At 42.1% G+C, this 20,170-nt stretch overlaps 1 protein-coding gene across 1 annotated transcript; it reads left to right on the top strand.

Moving 5' to 3' along the window:
- The first annotated feature begins 11,000 nt into the window (after nucleotides 1–11,000).
- TSN (translin) lies at nucleotides 11,001–18,835 on the top strand. The gene is made up of 6 exons (XM_020805831.3): nucleotides 11,001–11,373; nucleotides 13,837–13,930; nucleotides 14,266–14,362; nucleotides 15,192–15,307; nucleotides 16,340–16,419; nucleotides 17,190–18,835. Exons 1-6 carry the CDS (start codon nucleotides 11,038–11,040, stop codon nucleotides 17,415–17,417), a joined length of 951 nt encoding a protein of 316 aa, XP_020661490.3. The 5' UTR covers nucleotides 11,001–11,037; the 3' UTR covers nucleotides 17,418–18,835.
- The last annotated feature ends 1,335 nt before the right edge of the window (nucleotides 18,836–20,170 follow it).

Raw genomic sequence — 20,170 nt, 5'->3', positions numbered from 1 at the left:
GAGAGAAAGATGAGCCACCCCTCATTCTTTGTGACAATTGTATGATGGGCCTCCAGGTCCAAGGACACCGGCTAAAGTATTGGGAAATTGCTATGTTTCTCCAGTTCACATGGCCCAAGAGACAAATCTCAGAGTGAGTGGCATGGGAAGAGAAGAAAGCTTGATTTTTCCCCCCGTGAAGTGCCTTGAAATCTTGAGGTTTCATCTCCACTGATTTCCACCTAGCACCAGGGCACACTGGCTCTGCACAAAGGTGTCTGTAGCTGTGTTGTGCTTCCACAGTGCTCATGTACCAAAAAGCCAGAAGTAATAGAAAGAGATGGGGAGAGAGTTGGTGGGTGTCTGCATGTGGGCCTCTAATGCTATCTAGAGTGTGGTAGTGATAGGAAACTGGCCAGGTTTGCATGACACCTCTGTAGAATCTCGCTCTTACTAAGACATGTATGTGGGGTGCTTCTTTACTGGTCCTTTAAGACAAAGTAAAGAAAACTTTTAAAAAATGTTTATAACTGATGCAGCATATTGTGTTTCTGTCACACCTATGTTATGGTCTATTATATAGTCTTTTAAAATGTCACTTCCTCTGTTCCTCTGCTGGTGAGCAGAGGAAGTGATTAATTTGCCATTTCCTGAAGTGGCCCACTTATTGAGCTGCTTAATGATATCAGGAAATTCAGACTGGAAAGCTTGCTTTGGATTGGTTCCAGCAGAAACACTAATTTTTTTTAATTTAAATTTTATTTCTAAAGAAAAGGCAATCCATCATGTTACAAGCAATAAATATAAATACAAAGCTTAACATTGTAAGCTGTCATCTTACTTGTTATATAATTTAACTGTTGACCAATTGCTATTCCCCACAGTTCTCAAAATCACATGTGAAAATGCAGCAGACACACTAAGTGGAACCAATCCAAACCAGAGTGATCCTACTTGACAGGGGCTCTGAAAGGCACAGAGAAGACTACTCTGGTGATGGGCCAGCTCATGCCAAGCCACAATGTCGCCTTCATACTGGAACAAAATGAAACTAGATTTTAGACATGACACCTGGAAGAGAGGACATAGGCCCTCCGGGAAGTTTAACCCTGAAACATTCACACCTAGCTCAGAAGTATTTACAGATGACATAGAATTACAATGTAACCCTTCTTCCTTGCCCAACAACCTTTCGATCTAACAGATGGCCCATCATTGGAATCTGGGCAGGAGGAAACCAGCGATGACTGTTGAAACATTCACAGCAATTCGCAGTATGGGAGCCAGAGAGTGAAGGCCATATATCAGAGCCCAGGAGAGAAACACATAAACATACCAAAAGATAAGGGAAATAGACACTCTTGTCCCTAGACTTTGACGTGCATCTTGGGCATGGGTCAAAGAAAGACAGGGGCACATTGTGCTTATTCATAGATGACCAATAGGTTAGCATAGTTGGCATCACTTACCGAATGAGGGACTGGATCCAAACTTGGGGTACAAGTCACCAATAGAAATGTAGCATTCTATGACTCTTTGTTAGTATCATTATAAAACATATGTATTCTGCATTTTCGGGATCTTCTCTGCTTTTAAGAGAAGTCCCAGCTGACCCTTTTTCTTTGTTGCTATTCAAATAAAATTGGACTTTGGTTCAGCTGGCTGCCTCTGTGCCTGATTCCTTGCTGAAGAACTTAGAATCCAAAAGTGGCCACAAACAGCCTGATCACCATCTTCAAGAGTAAACCAGCCATTCCTGCTGTGGCCTAAACATCAGGCCAACCCCTCTGTAGTCAGTGTCTTCACTTCTGCTGAAACCACTGTTTTAACCACAGAGAATCCAGAATTTAGCCAGAAAGTTCTACTGGCTTACGATGCTCTCTGGAATTCCTGGTTTCTGGCCTGAGATCTCTGCTAGCCTGTCCTCTCTTGGGATCCATGCCCACAAATTCTCTTACACGGTTTCAGTCGGAGTTCCAACAGTCCCCGGCTCCAAGACAGTCCAAGACTAAGGAGAAGCCATCTTTGTCGATCTTAATATATTTTCTGGGAGTATTTTCCCCCTACACTGATGGCTCCCCAATCTATTCCTACTCCCCCCCCCCCCGGTGTCCCTCACTCACTCTCTCCCTCTGTTTGTGTGGTTTGTAACATCCATGCAAATAACTGCTCAGGTATTGCAGACCTGTTGCTATGCTTCAAGGATCCCTTAGGGTTGTGTCTCTCTGAACATGTGTGAGTTCATGCATGTGCTCTGAGAGCATGCCTGGTAACAGCAGGGAAAGGAGAGCCAGCATTGCAACCAGAGAGCCTTCCTGCTGCATAGGTCCCAGAAGCAGTGGTGCAGCACGTTGCAGGTGTTTGGAGACTTTTCATGTGTCATGATCAGTGTACAGTATATAAAGCAAAGCAGACTGGCAGCCATAACAGCACAAGTAGCAACTACTATGTTAATTTTGCTGCTTCCTCCAAAGTAAAAAAATGCCCCCATCTCTGATTTCCCATGTTTTCTGACCAGCGAGATAGCGCTCAGGTTGTCCTTGTGCCCTGTTCTACCATAAGCTGCCCCAGCATCACTTCTGCTTCCTGAACATTTGCCTGCCCTGCCTCTGAGACATCAGAAGGATCTGCCCTCTAATCTTTCCATTTTGGCTCAAAAACCTTTGGCAGTAAAATGCTGTCGACTTGGCAACCCTCCATCAACGCTGCTGATGGCAGAGTGTCCTCCAGTGTACCTGAGGGGAGCCGGTTAAGGTGAAGAGACACCGGGCAGGTTGTGTGCCACACAGAGCTCTGCCCCTTGGCATTTCGCTGCTGCTTCCTGCTCACCAGCATTTATTATTGGAATATATGTTGTACTGCTGACTGTGAGTGTCGTCCTGAAGGAGTCAATGGATCAGTGTGCAACCTCCAAATCAGGTGAGGAGCAGGGGGGTTATTTTTATTTGACAACACGGACGAGTATGGAAATATGCTGAACTTCGTAGTAATCAGCAAGGCTGTTGATTCCACAACACATAGCAGATGTAACTGTAACTCATTCCAGCTCGCGAGGCTGAACAAACAACTTGACAGCTCTTGCTATTTCCACATTCATAAGCTTGCAGGACAGGAGACAGGGTCTGAATTCTCTCCAGTGCAAAGCATAGGCTTCGGTGATACTTCATTCGCATGGGATTTGATAGCTATTTCTTTACTCCAACAGCTGATGGATATTCATTAGTGCACTGGATTCAGATATATAAGTTGACAAAATCAGTAACAGGTGCCTTTAGAGTTACTTCTAGGATTTAGGATTTCTCAGTTAATTATGGAATTATGGAGATCTTGGAATTGTTGTAGATCACAAACTGAATATGAGCCAAGAGTGTGATGTGCTGCAAAAAAAGAAAGAAGCAGTAAGTGCTATTTTAGGATTCACTAAGAGAAGCATGGTCTCCAAATCCTGCTGAAATTGCTAACATGTACTGGATTATGGCGAAAGCCAGAGAGTTCTAGAAAAACATCTACTTCTGCTTCATTGACTACGCAAAAGCCTTTGACTTTGTACACCACAACAAACTATGGCAAGTCCTTAAAGAAGTGGGAGTGCCTCACCACCTTATCTATGTCCTGAGAAATCTATATGTGAGACAGGAAGCAACAGTTAGAACTGGATATGGAACAACTGATTGGTTCAAAATTGGGAAAAGAGTACGACAAGACTGTATATTGTCTCCCTACTTATATAACTTATATGCAGAATACATCACGAGAAAGGCAGGACTGGACGAATCCCAAAATGGATTGCCAGAAGAAATATCAACAACCTCCGATATGCAGATGATACCACTCTGATGGCAGAAAGTGAGGAGGAATTAAAGAACCTCTTAATGAGGATGAAAAAGGAGAGCACCTAAAATGGTCTGAAGCTCAACATCAAAAAAACTAAGATCATGGCCACTGGTCCCATCATCTCCTGACAAATAGAAGGGGAAGATATGGAGGCAGTAACAGATTTTACTTTCTTGGGCTCCATGATCACTGCAGATGGTGATGGCAGCCACAAAATTAAAGGATGCCTGCTTCTTGGGAGGAAAACAACGACAAACCTAGACAGCATCTTAAAAAGTAGAGCCATCATGTTGCCGACAAAGGTCCACATAGTCAAAGCAATGTTTTTTCCAGTAGCAATATATGGAAGTGAGAGCTGGACCATAAAGAAGGCTCACCACCAAAGAATTGATGCTTTTGAACTGTGGTGCTGAAGGAGACTCTTGAGAGTCCCCTGGACTTCAAGGAGATCAAACCTATCCATTTTGAAGGAAATCAACCCTGAATGCTCACTGGAAGGACAGATCCTGAAGCCGAGGCTCCAATACTTTGGCCATCTCATGAGAAGAGAAGACTCCCTGGAAAAGACGCTAATGTTGGGAAAGTGTGAAGGCAAGAGGAGAAGGGGACGACAGAGGATGAGATTGTTGGACAGTGTCATCGAAGCAACCAACATAAATTTGACCCAACTCCGGGAGGCAGTGTAAGATAGGAGGGCCTGGCATGCTCTGGTCCATGGGTTCCTGGAGAGTTGGACACAACTTAACGACCAAACAACAACAACAACAGCAACAACAACAGGCCAGTTCTGGACACTGCACTTCAAGAAGCTTGATGGCAAACCGGAACAAGTTCAGAGGAGGGCAACAGGATGATCAGTGGGCTTGCAACCAAGCCCTATGAGGAAAGACTGAAAGACCTGGGCATGTTTAGCCTTGAAAAAAGAAGATTGAGGGGAGATATGGTAGCACTTTTCCAACACATTAGAGGCTGTCATACAGAGGATGAGCAGGATCTGTTCTCGATCATTCCAGAGTGCAGGACACATAATAATGGGCTCAAGAAAGGGCAGCCAGATTGCAATTGAATATCAGAAAAAAATTTCCTAACTGTTAGAGCAGTACTATAGTAGAATAAATTACCTCACGAGGTGTTGAGTGTTCCAATGCTAGAGGCATTCAAGAGAAAATTGGACAACCATCCGTCAGAAATGCTTTGATTTGGGTTCCTCCATTGAGCAGGCCCCTTTCAACTCTATTATTCTATGATTATTTCACTGTACTACTTCGGGTGATATATCTATGAAAAACATAGGAACCTTAATGGAAAAAAACTTGGTAACTTCATTGTAAATACATGTATTCCATATTCGCTGTTCAGATTTTAAGAAGTCTATGACTTACAAAGATCCTACACATTTGTATTTGGAGGGAGGAAATCCTATTGTGCTTCGAATGACATATTTTTAAGTGAGACTACACGGGATCAGAGCCAGAGTGAAGGGCTTTCTCTAACCTTTGAGTACAACAAGGTCCACAGCATAAAATCTTCTGATGAGTGGCTGAAATATATGTCATGACAGAGCAAGTCTGTCTACTTGCTACGGAAACTATGTTTGGTTAAGTATCAGGTGTCCAGATTTCTGTTCATGTTCCTAGCCAGGAAGGTCTGTGTATTTATAACTCAGGCAGTTTAAAGACTACAACAGCAAAGTTTATTTCTTTCTCTGCCTCAGCATACATTGCACAGTTTGGCAGGAACTATGGTAATATTATTAATTAGTGTTGTTTTAAAGTGCCAAAAGAATGCAGAGTCCCTTCCAGATGAAGACAGATTGGTGCCCAGAAGGATTAATGGCCTCAATTAGACACAACAACACAGGGAAGAATGATAAAATAAAGGAAGAGGGGAGGGCCCATATTAAGGTCTGAGCAATCTGGAAAAGAATTATTTATGGGCAGTTACGCATCACAAGAAGCACAGAGATGGAGGGACCATATGAGGCAGGAAGGCAATTTTTACAGATTTCCCCCTGCAACTCATTGTGCCCTGCAATGCTCTTCTGGAGTGTTCTAGAAGAGTGTGGGTAACGGCACCGGGAGACAGAGTGGGGGAAGAAGAACTGGCAGATGTTATTTTCACTGATTTCTCCTGCAGGTAACTGTGCTGAGAGGAATTCTGTTCTCAGGAAATCTGTATTTCATCCACTGGCTGATCTGCTAAACAACTTTTAAATATTTTGCAGAGCATTGTTGTCTGAGCTATTTATTTATTTAAAACATTTTTACCTCACCTTTCTTTTCAAAAGGACCCAAGGTGGCTTAAGGGTCCCCAACCTTGGGCCTCCAGATGTTCTTGGACTTCAACTCCCAGAAATCCTGGCCAGCAGAGGTAGTGGAGTTGTAGTCCAAGAACATCTGGAGGCCCAAGGTTGGGGACCACTCATTAAAAGGAAAATATTTAAAAGCTAAGATCAGTTAGTTTACAAATATTGAAAAAAGAATTAAGCAAGTATATTAAAACTGGTAATGAGATAAATACTAAAAACACATTTAAAGCAATGATGCACAATGAAGGAATAGGAGAAGGAGATTCGTTTCACTCACAAACAATTCCCATTCACAGACAATGACACTTTCACATCCAGTTTGCTATGCAGTTGTGAAATCTTCACTCATGCTATTGAGATGTCTATAATTTCCAAGTCCAAAAATGCATTTTTCAATCAGAAATTCTGGAATTAGTTCAACAAAAAAAAAACTGCCTGTGCAAAATATGCTTCAAATAGGAAGCAAATGTGAATTGGCTTAAAGGAATTTTTTAAATTTGTGCAAAAAGGCCTTGCTTAAAGATACAGTGGACCCTCAATTTACAGATGGCTCGACTTACAGACTTTTCGAGTTACAGACTTCTCTGGCCGCAAAATTTAGGTTCGACTTGCAGCCGGAGAATCGACCTACAGACCAGAAAAAAACCAAAATGGAACAAAAATGGAAAAAAAACCACCGGTTACGGGATTAATCGGTTTTCAATGCATTGTAGGTCAATGGAGACTCGACCTACAGACTTTTCGACCTGCAGCCACCATTCCAATACGGATTAATTCCATAAGTAGAGGGTCCACTGTAATGAGGTTGGCTGCTCCCTAGTGTATCAGACAATTGGCATGTAAGAGCTTTTTGCGACATGGACTGATCAGTGATATTTAAATGTGAAAGTGGCAGATGAGTTGCTTGAGCATGTAACCAAACATCACCAGCACATCCACTTAATGGATTACATCAGTGGTCCCCAATCTTGGGCCTCCAGATGTTCTTGGACTTCAACTCCCAGAAGCCTTCACCACCACCTCTGCTGGCCAGGATTTCTGGGAGTTGAAGTCCAAGAACATCTGGAGGCCCAAGGTTGGAGACCACTGGATTACATAGTGAAAAAGGACACAGGCCATAATTGGTTTACTGGCAGTTATAATGGTCTGTTCAAATACCTGGTTCCACACATTCCATCTGAGACAACAAAAACATACAGTAATCAACTGGCCACAGAATTGGTCCTTTCACAATCCTATCCACACTTATGCTTAATCAACTGAACTTGCTTCCCAGCATTAAATTTTAGCCAGTTTCTGTTCTTTTTAGGGGCAGAAAACTTTAAGATGGAGACCGTCTAAAATTCACAGGTGGACTTTTATGTTTACAACAGTGTAAGATTAAACTCTTCTCCCTTGGTTTTAACTAGAGCCTGGTTATTGCAATACCAACAGGGTGTCACCTGCAATTTCCACATATGAGTGTTTCTCCAGCTTCACCACAACTGAGACATGGTGGAGACAGAAAGACTTTACAGATCTGTCTGTTTTTGCTCTTTTTTTGCCATTCTCTCATTCTAATTCATAGAATCATAGAATAATCGAGTCAGAAGGGGCCCATAAGGCCATAAAGTTCAATCCCTTGCTCAATGCAGGAATCCAAATCAAAGCAGATGTGACAATTGTCCAATTTTCTCTTGAATGCTTCCAGCATTGGACTACTCAACACCTCCAGAGATGACTGGTTCCATTCCTTCTTTCCTTTTCCATTTTGTTCACCCCAGCTCTTTTGTAATGCCTTCTGCAATGAAGGGCCTTGTTAACTCTGAGAGCTTGCACACAGTTTCATGCTTTTGGATTATTGTTGGTGCTGGAGGAGACTCTCGAGAATCCCCTGGACTGCAAGGAGAACAAACCTATCCATTCTGAAGGAAATCAAGCCTGAGCGCTCACTGGAAGGACAGGTCCTGAAGCTGAGGCTCCAATACTTTGGCCATCTCATGAGAAGAGAAGACTCCCTGGAATAGACCCTGATGTCAGGAAAGTGCGAAGGCAGGAGGATAAGGGGACGACAGAGGACGAGATGGTTGGTTCATGTAATTGAAGCTACCAACATGAATTTGACCAAACTCCGGGATAAGTGGACGATAGCATGCTCTGGTCCATGGGGTCATGAAGAGTCAGGCATGACTTAAAGACTAAAGAACAACAACAACAGAATAAAGGAATCACCATAACATGGAGTTTGGGTTATAGGATTTTCTCTACCAGTGAACGTGATCACTATACATGAATGATTGCACCAGTCCCTTCATACCCTCTCCCATATTTATTTTAAGCTGGAAAAGAGAGAGAGATTTGTATTTTGATTGAAGTTAAGTGCCAACCAGAAAGTAATTTCAAAATCTTGCCTTTATTGAGCCAGAAGAAAAATTGATTTCGGAGGAGACTGTCTATCAATAGTGATCTATCCACTTTCCAACAGGCTTTTAATGCTTCAGCTGACTGAAAAAAAATACAGCTCGTGCCTTTTAAATCTAGAGAGCCAGAGCTTTATGTTTTTTAATTTTCTAGACTGCTAAAAAGATCTATAGAACTCAAATGTTTCCCTAATTGGTGCATTATACTAGTTTATCTTAATAAAGGTATTGCCAACCTGTGGGTGTAGGAGCTTGGAGATATCCAAAGGTAGTCAGTAGGTCTGGCAACATGTAAGGACCATCCCATGTATAATACAGCATATTTACATATCCTGGAATCAATGAAAATTGGATCTTCTGATTACTACTGCCAATCAATCATCAATAACCTGATCTATAAGATACATAATAAGATATATTGCTTTGGAGTTTTCCCCAAAGCTGAATGAAAAACATAAATGGCCTTAATGGTGATGCTATAGATGCCAGTGTTTTCCCCATATTTTTTATAAAATAAAAATATATTTATTTCATTTTTATTAAATCCCTCATGAAAAGATTTCTGATCTCATCTAGATGACTTAAAGCACATTTCTTGGCTAATAGTGACAGAGCAAACAATCTAATTTCTCCTGATATTAGTGCTTTGCTGTGTGAACACGTTCGGTATTATCAAATAGAAAATGGGAAATATGGCACAGACATTGTTATCTGATAGGTAAGAAGGTTAGTCCAGCTCACCCTTCTGACTAAGCTCAATGCTGAAATGATAGCAAGAGACATTTTTAAACATGCCCTTTCTCACACAAGGTATACTAAGTTGGGTAGTAATGCTAAGCGTCTACATACTTCCCTAATATTGTTACAAAACTATGATAATGAAAACTTAGATTTATGGGTGCGTTCTCATGATAAGTGAATGTGAATTAGGAACTTTCATAGGGCGGGACCAACCTTGTAAACATGATCATAAAATTTACTAGCCCGTGTAGCATTTTACCTTGCCTGTTAAAAAGCTGGTGCTTTAATGCCGATTATTGCAAAGAAGTCCCCAGGTATGCGGCAAGTTTCAAAATTCAGTATACTGACAATCACGAGTTGGTAAAACCAAGCAATTAGCTGGGGTCTACCAGGGAGATGGGCAGATAGATAGGCAGGGGAAAAGACAAAAGGCAGGTGTCAGTGCACACGTGCAGACCGCGGACTCGGATTCAGATCTTAAGTACGTACTCGTCACCGTAATAAGGCAGCACAGGAGGCACAGCTTTAATTGCTCGTAGTTTTAAAAAAATGTCTTTTAATGTTAACCACCGTTGTATACTCATTGTTTTCAACTTTAAATATTGTCTTTCATTGTTGTAAGCCGCTTTGGATCCTTTTCAGGGAGAAAGGCGGGATAAAAATATTTAAAATAAACAAACAAACAGACAAACCGTAGGTCAGACATCCTCTGGCATAACTGAATTTAAAAGGAACAATGCAACCCTTCTCAGCATGTGCAGAACGCGTGCCCCTCATTACAGCCTACCTTCTTCCCTATATATCTCACGTGTGTGTATATATCTCATATGTGTGTACACACACACACACACGAGATTAAAGACAGGGTCGAGCTCCAGTAACACCGCTCTTTAGAATAAACCGACAAGGAGACTAACCTCCGCCCACCCCCGCTCTTGCATTAACTCGTTCACACAATCCAAAAACTCTGTTTGATCGGAGGACGCTCTCTGGCTCGAGAGAGCTGCCTATCGTTTCGCCTGTACAGAAAAGCGCGCCCCTTTCCCCGCCGATCCGCACACTCTCCTTAAAAAAATTTTTTCCCCAAAAATATATATTGAATTTTGGGAGAAAGTCGACTTTCTCTTGTTCATTTTATAAATTTAAAATATTCGCATTATTTTATCCAGTGCAAAGCGCCGGGAATGAGAATGGACCCCCTCTTCTTTTTCGGGAGGTTTTAAGCGGTGAAGCGTGGTGGGGGATCTCCCGCACAATTGGGCTCCGTCTCTGCTTTTTATTATGAAAGGAGCAGCTCTTTTGAGGGGCGACGAGCCAGCGCTGACGGGCATAGAGCGAAACGCCGGGCCCGGGGGAAACCCTCCTAGCCGGCCTGGCTCTCTCCCCGGGCGCCTCTTAAGAGTCGCTTGGTGCCCATTCAGAATGTATCAAGGGAAAGCTCTCCGAAACACAGAGCCGGCGTGTTATTTTCCACTGACATCCCGCGGATCAAACGGCATCTCGAGAAATGTTTGGACAACATGTTTGCCACCTTAGCGCCCCTTCCGTTTCTTCTGGCTCTCTGTCCCCAGAGAGCCGATTGCCACGATGAGAGGAAGGGCCTCCCTCAAGGGAAAAAAAAAGGCCTATTTGTATACAGAGAGGTTTGGGTGCTGAGGACTCGTGCGTGGGATCGCACAGCACGGGGGGGGGGGAGCCGGGCTCAGGGAGGTCCGGCCAGCTTGGCGGCGCAGCCGGTCTCGAGTCTTCGCCGAGGCCGCCCCGCTTCCTCCTCAGATGGGTCCCGCCTGCCGGCTTTGCCCGCTCCTCATCGGCGGCTTGCCTTTCCCTCAGGCAGCGAGCGGGGCAGCCCTGCGACCGCAGCGCCGAAGGACCCCTTTCTTTGGCGGCCACAGCGAGCGTGGTGGGACTGCCCGCGAATCGGTCCGGCCAGGAGTTGGTCTCAAGCGGCGGCGGCGGAGGCACCACCACCACCACCACCGCCACCTGTACCGCCACGGGCGTCGTCGTCGTCGTCGTCGTCAGAGCCTGGCCGCTCCCGTCATCATGTCCGTCAGCGAGATGTTCATCACGTTACAAGGGGTGCTGACGGCCGACCAGGATATCCGCGAGGTGAGCGCGGGCCCGGGCGCGGTTTCCCCCGCTCGGGTGTGGGCAGCCCCGTCCCTTGGGCCCCTTCGAGGGCTGGATCCGGAAGAGGCCCCGGCCTTCAGCCTTGCTCGCTCGAGGGTGAGGCTGGAAGCCGTGCCTTTCGCTCTTAAGCGTCACCGTCTGAGGCGGGAGACCCGCTCCCCTTAAAGACCGCCGCCCCCTCTCCCCCCCCCCGGTCCATTTCTTGCTTGGGGCTCCTGTGCCCTTTCCCTGAAGACGATCAGCCGAGGCCAGTGGGCTCTTCTTCCTTCCAACGAGGGCCTGCTAACCGCCTGGGGGAAACCCTCGAGCAGGAGGAGGTGAGGGCAATAAAATACCCAACCTCTGTGCCTCCACAGGTCTCCTTGAAGCGGATAAACAGGGACCCTCGGGCTCTGATACTGGCATGTCGCTTTCTGGCCTAGCGGCCACTGCCAGATAATAATTGCATGGCATCAAGTCAGTTCTGACTTATGACAACTCTTTTCAGGGTTTTCTAGGCAGAGAATACACACACACACACAAGTAGTTTCCCAATCCCTTCTTCTCGGGGTGGCCTGGATTGTTCAGCTTGCCCAAGGCCACACAGGCTGCCTCTACTCCAGGATGGCACAGTGGGGGAATCAGTAGCCATAACTTCTGTCTCCTCAGCCAGATACCCAAACCACTGAATTATCTAACCAGTGTATTGATAGCTCTAATCCCTATTAATTTACCTATTTATTAAAGTTATGAAAATTGGCACCTGTAACACCGAATCTCAGTATACCTATGAGTTGTGTGAAGAAGTGCTTCCTTTTATCTTGACTGAATCGCCCTTAACAGTTTGGGCCTCTGGTATTTGTCGGAGCCTCTCTCCCTCAGGAATTCTTTACAGGCCTTGCTTCTCCAGGTTGCCATGCCGAGAGAGGCAAAGATGGGGATTATCATGTTTTCTCAGAAATGGCCGCTGCCTTATGGAATGGGCTCCAGGTAGAAATCCACCAGGTCTCCTCCCTCTCATCCAAAAGGATGCTAAAGATACAACTGTTTCTAGAAGCATTTTAGGGCATCCTCATTTAAGTTGTGCCTATTGGTTTTCCCAGAGTCCATCATCATTTTGGTGGTTGTGTATTTAGTGTATGTGTTCACTTGGGAGTGTCTTCTGTTGGGTTTTTTAGGTGATTGGGGTTATTGTTTTATTGTGTTGTTGTAAACCACTTAGAGTTGGTATACAAATGCACAAAATTACTCAATTTCAGTGAACAGCCCTCAGTTCTTGTATTATGAGAAAGGGAGAAGAGCTCTGTATTCAATACATTTATTTATTCACTTTATTTATTCACTTTTATTATGTGTCCCTTTATTCTTGTTACTGTTAATAGTTGCACTAGTGCAGGAAACATTTTAGTTCATACTAATAGAAGTAATCTGACTTGATTCAATTTTCCTTTAGGGACCAACACTGATCCTTTTTTGTTTTGTTATTTTAATTTGCTTTTGAAAGTGTTGATGGAGAGACAGGAATCAAGCATAGAATGCAAACAAATAAATTTACAATGTACCATTTTTAACTCCACATGGCTCCTAGATGCCCAAGTTGCTTCTTAGAACTTACTGTATTTTCCCATGTATAAAACAACACTTTTCCCTAAAATAATTAGAGGAAAAATTGAGGTTCGTTTTATACACCTCTCGCTGTTGCCCACTGACTGCCGCCCAATCACAAGGAGACGATTGCTGGAGGGAGTGATCCGGCGCCAGTAGTCAGTGGGCAGCAGCGAGAGGCAACCAAGCCTGGCTGCTTCTTTGCCTCAGTCTCTACCTCCTGCTGCTGTTCCCTCCGCCGCTGGTTGTGGGCTCAGTGAATGTGCATCCCTTTGACCTTCCTTTTGCTAAGCCCGGTGGCTTAGCAAAAGGAAGGGAAAAGCAGCGGTCAAAGGGAGCTTAGCAAAGGAAGGGAAAAGCAGTGGTCAAAAGGAGCCTTTTGATTCTTGCTTTTCCCTTTCGCTAAGCCCTGGGTTTAGGAAATTTTCTAATTTGGGGTCAGAAAAGGGGGTGGGTCATTTTATACATTGGGTTGCCTTATAAATGGAAAAATATGGTATGTTTGTCCTGTATTTGTATCTGTTATGTTGTCAAGTCTCATCTAATTTACAGCGCCCTTAATTTAAATCAAATTCTCCTCAGCCCTAAATAATCCCTCTATCCACAACACCACCACACTGGCTCTTATATGTGTCTTTGTGTAACTCAAAACAGTGAATTTATTTTATGAAATAGACTGTGAGTCTGGAAAAGCTTTTGCCAAAATGAATATTTTAGTCTTTCAAATGCAACTTCATTGCTCTTAATCTAGAAATTCATTATTCCGGGGTTTCTTTAATTAGAAGAAACCAAAAATGCACCAGTAATTTGTATTTTTCTGTGTTATCCTGTTTTTGAGAGTTTGATTGCCTTTTGCAGGAGATCAGGAAAGTTGTTCAAACTCTAGAGCAAACAGCTCGGGAAATCCTAACAGTACTACAAGGAGTCCACCAAGGTTCGGGATTTCAGGACAGTAAGTCAAGGTTACTCTGGTCATTGTCTTTAGCAAGATGTTCTGGATGCAGGGGCGAAGTCATGCAAGAGAGAAGCAGAGCCCCAACCAGGGGGGCTGAAAATTAGAGGATACATTGAATGGACTATATCCAAATTAATAACGACTATCCTGTGCAATTCATTTTAATGAAACTAAAGCGTAACCTAGGTATAACCCACCCCATCAGATTTGTTTCTTTAGTTGTTTCTTGGGTTTTTCTTCCTGTTTCTGTGAATTATCTTTTTTAAAAAAAGAAACACTGAACTTTTTTCCCCTTTTAGTTCAGTGTATCATCTGGTTGCTTTTTATTTCAGTTCCAAAGAAATGTCAGAAGGCTCGAGAACACTTTGGTACAGTTAAAACACAGTTGGCATCTCTGAAAAACAAGTTTCCTGCAGATCAATACTACAGGTTAGTCAATGTATACCTGCCCTGCCCCTTGCAATTTTGTTAGTGTAGCAGAGCTCCATTGAATCCCATCCATTCTACAATTTTAGACCGTGGTTGAAAATAGTGTCTGCTGAAAGGAAGAATAACTTATTTGAGCAAGTGCTAAAGCCCGCATAATTGTTGGTATATTAAATCTTCACATATGTATAGTATGCTAGCTCAGGTCCTCTTTGTAGATGAACAGATAGATTTTTGTTTTGTTTTGTTTTAGGCTAGACAGACGGTGCAGGATTTGGACTAAGAAAACCTGAGTTCAAATCTCTGCTTGGCCATAAACCTAACAGGGCTGATAATCTTGGGATAATTGTTGCCATTCTGTCCCACTTCCCTTACACAGGGACTGGCTCTTTGGATTACAAGACAGCAGACAGATATATATGATTAGTATGCTTAATTGTTAGGTTAGAATCATTCAAACATTGTTTTTTAAGAAAATAAAAACCTTGTGGCAACTTAAAGACTTACTGCTATATTTTAATATGAGTTTTCCTGGAGAAAACCACTTTGTCAGATGTTGTCTGATGTTTGAGGAAGTGGACTTGCTCACAAAAGCTTGCATTAAATTATAGGAGTTAGTCTTTAAAGTGCCACCATATTTTTTGTTGTATTTTTTTAAAAAATGCTTTAGACTGATATGCTAGCATAGAATAATGCAGCTACCTCATCTAAAACTTCAACTACGGAAGATGTGTTTTTTGTAAGCTCAGTCTCTTCATCTTGATATCTAAATGCCAACATTTTAAAAGGTCTGCTAAGAGCCATGTGCTTCACTGTTGTTTTTTCCATCCAGATTCCATGAACACTGGAGGTTTGTGCTACAGCGTTTGGTCTTCTTAGCTGCATTTGTTGTCTACTTGGAAACAGAAACCTTAGTCACTCGGGAAGCTGTTACAGAAATACTTGGAAGTAAGTTATTGTTTTTCCAGTTTCATTGCAATTAATTTTGGTTTTAATGGGGTAGCAAAGTTCTGTATTTCAGGAGTTCCTTAAAAGTTTATACACATTGGAGCACCAAAAGGTGCCGGTGTATCAGTTGATTTCCAAAAAGGTTTGACGTTTCTGGAAACTTCAGTAAAAGCTGGACTTCTGCGTAACCTTGGATGCAGTTTCTTTATGTCTTAAAAAGAGTATGGATTAGTCAATAAGGAGTCTGCATACCAACTTTTTGGGGGATTTAAATGGGCAAGATTCAGTGTAACTTGCCAGACTAAACATATGACACTTCCAATGTCAATGACTCAAACCTTTGATTCATTGACATTGCGGTGCTTCACAGGTTTAGAGAAGATGTCACACTGTATTTCCGGAGACTCAGCTTCCTAGTCTGTTTAGGATTCCACCCTTTCTCCAGTACCGTCTGCTGTAAATTGTGGCAGCTTTCCAAGGTTTTAGGGAAAGGATTCCCCCCTCCTCAATCCTGCTATCTGAAATCCTTTAAATTAGATTAGGGGTGAGGAGTGGTACTTAGGATCTTCTGCATGCACAGAATATGATCTTTGTTGACCCTTTGGTATTCAGCTGTGGAATTGACTTGCCTAAAGTCTATTAGACCTTCAGAATATAGTTAAATGAGTGAGGAAAGAATGTGCTAATCTTGGCCTCTTGTGTTGTTTCTATCCCCACGCAAAAAGCAACAAGTGTAACTACCTCTAGATGTGGAGGCTCTCTATATGAGCTGGGACCCTTAAAAAAATCCAAAGCATTCCAGATTGTGTGGAGTCTGCACATTGAAGAGGCCCTTGCCTTCAGACCACTGTTGTCCACCTGGGGATAACAATAAAAGAGGCAGAGCTAACACAGATTCTTCCTCTTTACTTTAACAAAATCTGAACACCTGACTAGGGCATAAAATGAAGACTTGACCTGCATTGGCATAGGAGTCCCATTCTTTTTCAAATTTATTTGAGGTGAGTTTGGTTTATTACTTTCCATTTGCAGTTGAAGCTGACAGAGAGAGGGGCTTTCATCTGGACATCGAGGATTACCTCTCTGGAGTGCTGACTCTTGCTAGTGAGCTGGTAAGTTAATGTTTTACAATGTTACTAAAGTGTTGATGACCTTACTACAAATGCTAGAATTACGAGGGGGTGCTGGTAAGTATTGAGCCTTTCCCAGAAAAATGACTGTTACCCATAGTTTCTGACATTTCATCATGGATCGGCTTTGCACCTTTCCCTTGGAGAAACAGGAACTTGATTATGGTCCTATGCTCTTCCACACTGAACTTTTCTGGAGGTGCCACCATGTTCACTTTGGACCGGAAAATGAAAGTTAAGTTAAAATCATAGGTAGTTGATTTTTGCACTGTTGAATGTAGACAAATTGGCCAATACACCCTGCAATTTATAGCTTCTTAGCTCAATTTTTTCTGGGTAAGGCTCAATACTTATCAGCACCCCTCGTACCAACCTTGATTCTCTCTTTTTAAAAATTGTATCTGATGTTTTCTTCTTTTTGAAAGGCTGCCCTTTTTTTGTTAATGGCATATTACCATATTAAAAATAACACCTTTCGGGATTTGAGCGTTATCAGAGATCCACTTAAAGAAGGGCATGTATCTGTCCAGATCTGGATGAACAGCTATCAACCCTAGCCAGTGTAGGTGATGGTTTGGGATTATAGGAGCTGGAAGCCACCAACGAGTGGTCCAGACTTTTGCCATCCCCGTCTTAAAGGTTACAAAGAAGGCAATACCTTCATTAGGTCTGGAACTGTAAGGAGGCCTACCAGGTTTGGCCCAACCATTAAATTTATTCCTCAGCTCATACATGTTTTTGTTGTCCAATAGTCTAGGCTAGCAGTCAACAGTGTCACTGCTGGGGACTACTCTCGCCCACTCCGCATCTCTGCTTTCATCAATGAGTTGGATTCTGGATTCCGCCTTCTGAATTTGAAAAACGACTCCCTGAGGAAACGTTATGACGGCCTCAAGTATGATGTCAAGAAGATTGAGGAGGTCGTTTATGACTTGTCCATCAGAGGGCTCAACAAGGAGGCAACTGGTGGGGAAAAGTAAAAAAAAAAGTGATTGTGGGACTGCATTCATGATTACCTCAGATTTTCTGCCAATGAAGGAGAAGTTTTATGTGAACTCTCCAGCAGTAGCTTAGAGGAACCACATGCTGCAAACCACTGTTGTTTTTCCCAAGTGAATGTTTAGTGTTTCTGACCGAAAGCACTCAAAACTGTTGAATGCCCATCATCTAGTGGACTCTTGTTTGCAGTAAAAATCACCATGTCTAAACAAACTGTAACCTGTGAATTACAGCCATGGCTGCCCAGCTGCCCTACAAGTACCAAACATGGAAGTTTTGTTATCCCAACGTGATAGGTTTGTTTTCAAGCCACACTGAGCTTAATCTTTTTTTTTGGGGGGGGAATTCCATGTTATTGCCACTGATTAAACTTCATGAAAATCAAAATGGGGAGCTTGGCTATAGGAAGTACGTTAATGCCTTTATCATTAGAACATGATCAGAATATGTCATTTTCTGCTTTTGCTGGTAAATCATAATGGTTCCTCTATTGAAATTAAGGTTTAGAATTATCAGTTCAGTAGATATATATTGTTGGAATGTATGTTTTTCAAATAGTCATTGTATGGGACATGGTTATCTTTGTGTTCTTAAGCAAGCTGTTTATTAGACACGGGAAGGGAAGTGATTTATACCTTAAAACTTGAGTAGTTAATTGCGGGCATTTTCCAAGTAGATACCCAGTTTTGAAAAAGAAATGTTAGAAAATGTGTCAGTGATTTTACTGGGGGCAAGTAAGAGCAGAATGCAAGGAGACCAATAGCTGTATAAGATGAGAGAATTTATGATCCTTTGGACTTTTAAGTAATCTGTTGCATGTTTCCTTCATATTTGTATTTCATCTCTTTTTTTAAAGATCCTACGTAGATTGCACAGCAGAGAAAACAGTTTATCTTAACAAAAGGGGGGGGCATTATTCTTACTTTAATCCAAAAAAATACCTGGAGGCAAGTTGTTTTTCCTCAACTTATTTTAACTTTAGAAAGTGTCTAAAGGATCATGGTCTTTGTAGTACAGTATATAAAGCACCAGTGCAAATCAAGCTGGGCTTTTCCTGCTATGCATGTGCTACATCCACCATGCCTTTTGCACTTCATTTGTTTCAAGTTTCCTTAATACACCATGTTGTTTTCCCTAAGTATTTTTTTTTTTGCATCATGTACTTTTATCAGACTGGTTTCTCCCATGGTCCTAATGTTTTCTGATGATAAAGGTTACCCCTGCCCCCAAAATATCAAGAGAATCTTCATACTTTATGATACTAGTGGTTGTAAATATATCCATTTGTAAAGCTTTGCCTTGTTCCGTTACATTTTCTAAAAATGTTCACAGAGAAGCATATACTTCCCTTGTTAATGTGGGTGAATAAAATAAAAAACATTGTTCTTTAAGAATTTCATATCAACTGCATCACTGTGATTTGTATTTTTTTCCAAGATAACATTGAACAAATTGTTTACAATTTTAGTGAACTAGAATGGAATTAGGCTGTTTTCAGAAATCCTAAAATTCCAGGTTTTCCCAGAAGAGCAAAATGCAATCTTCATTTAACTTAGCTGTAATGTGTCTAATTATTTGAATTATATAGGATATGTGCAGATGGAACAGCATAATACAATACTGTTTAATGTGTAGTTTGACGCAGATAATTAAGAATTGCATGTGGCTGCATAGTATTATTTAATTTGACTTTGTAAACCTTTTATTTCCTTCCTGCTCATCAGTAGGCACAGAAACACTATATGGTGTCTACTACTTAAGTTTTTTTTTCTGTCCTCATGGCTCTTGGGAAGAAAAAAGGCAAATGAGGGGAGGCTAGAGATACCCTTGTATGTTAAGTAGTAGAGCAGAGAAAACAATAGATGCTTTTTCTCCCCAGAGCCATCCACTGAAGCTGAATACTAGGAGATTAATGACAGATGATTAGATTATCACACCCCAGTTCTTCAAACAGTTCTTTTTCGTTTGAAGAACTGGAGTGTGATATCCAATCAACAGCTTCCTCAGCTGTAGCTTTAAAACTACACCTCCAATATAGCCTGCTTCTTTTCTAACTTACATCTAAGAAACAAGCTTGGCAAACTCATCTGCAGTGAGCTTTTGTGACTCTAAATTTTCTGGACTAATGACAAGACACTGGTGAAGGCCTGGTGAAATTTATTCTCAATCCATGAAAGGTAGCAGACTGCATGTTTGTTTTGTTTTTGTGGTCTATAGAGGTACAGTGGTGCCTCGCACAACGATTGCTTCATACAACGATGAATTCACACAGCGATGGGTTTTTTTGAGGAATTTCCCCCATCGTTTAACGATGTTCTCTATGGGGGAATTTCACTTAACGATGTCCCTTTTTGCTCATTTAAAAGTGTCTTAAAATGTTTGAAACCTGTTTTAAATGCTTGGATTCCATAGTGCACCTTGTGAAACGTGCAAACTTAATTTGGTTTTGTTCTGAGTCTTCATTAATTTTTGGTGATTTTTTTATTTTCCCCATTTAAATCAATTGAATGGAGAGTTCAGTGCATTTAAATAGGGAAAAAAAAATCACCAAAAATTAAAGAAGACTCAGAACAACACCAAATTAAGTTTGCATAGGGTTCAGGAGGTGGGCTAACGATTGCAAGCATTTAAAACATGTTCCAAACATTGTAAGACACTTAAAAATGAGCGAAAAGGGACATCGGAAAGGACTTCAAAAGCACTGAAGCCGGCTTCAGTGCTTTTGAAGCTCTTC

Source organism: Pogona vitticeps, chromosome 1, assembly GCF_051106095.1.
Source record: "Pogona vitticeps strain Pit_001003342236 chromosome 1, PviZW2.1, whole genome shotgun sequence".
Classification (NCBI taxonomy): domain Eukaryota; kingdom Metazoa; phylum Chordata; class Lepidosauria; order Squamata; family Agamidae; genus Pogona; species Pogona vitticeps.
Note: the sequence above shows the minus strand (reverse complement) of the source record. Positions and strands in the feature narration are given on the sequence as shown.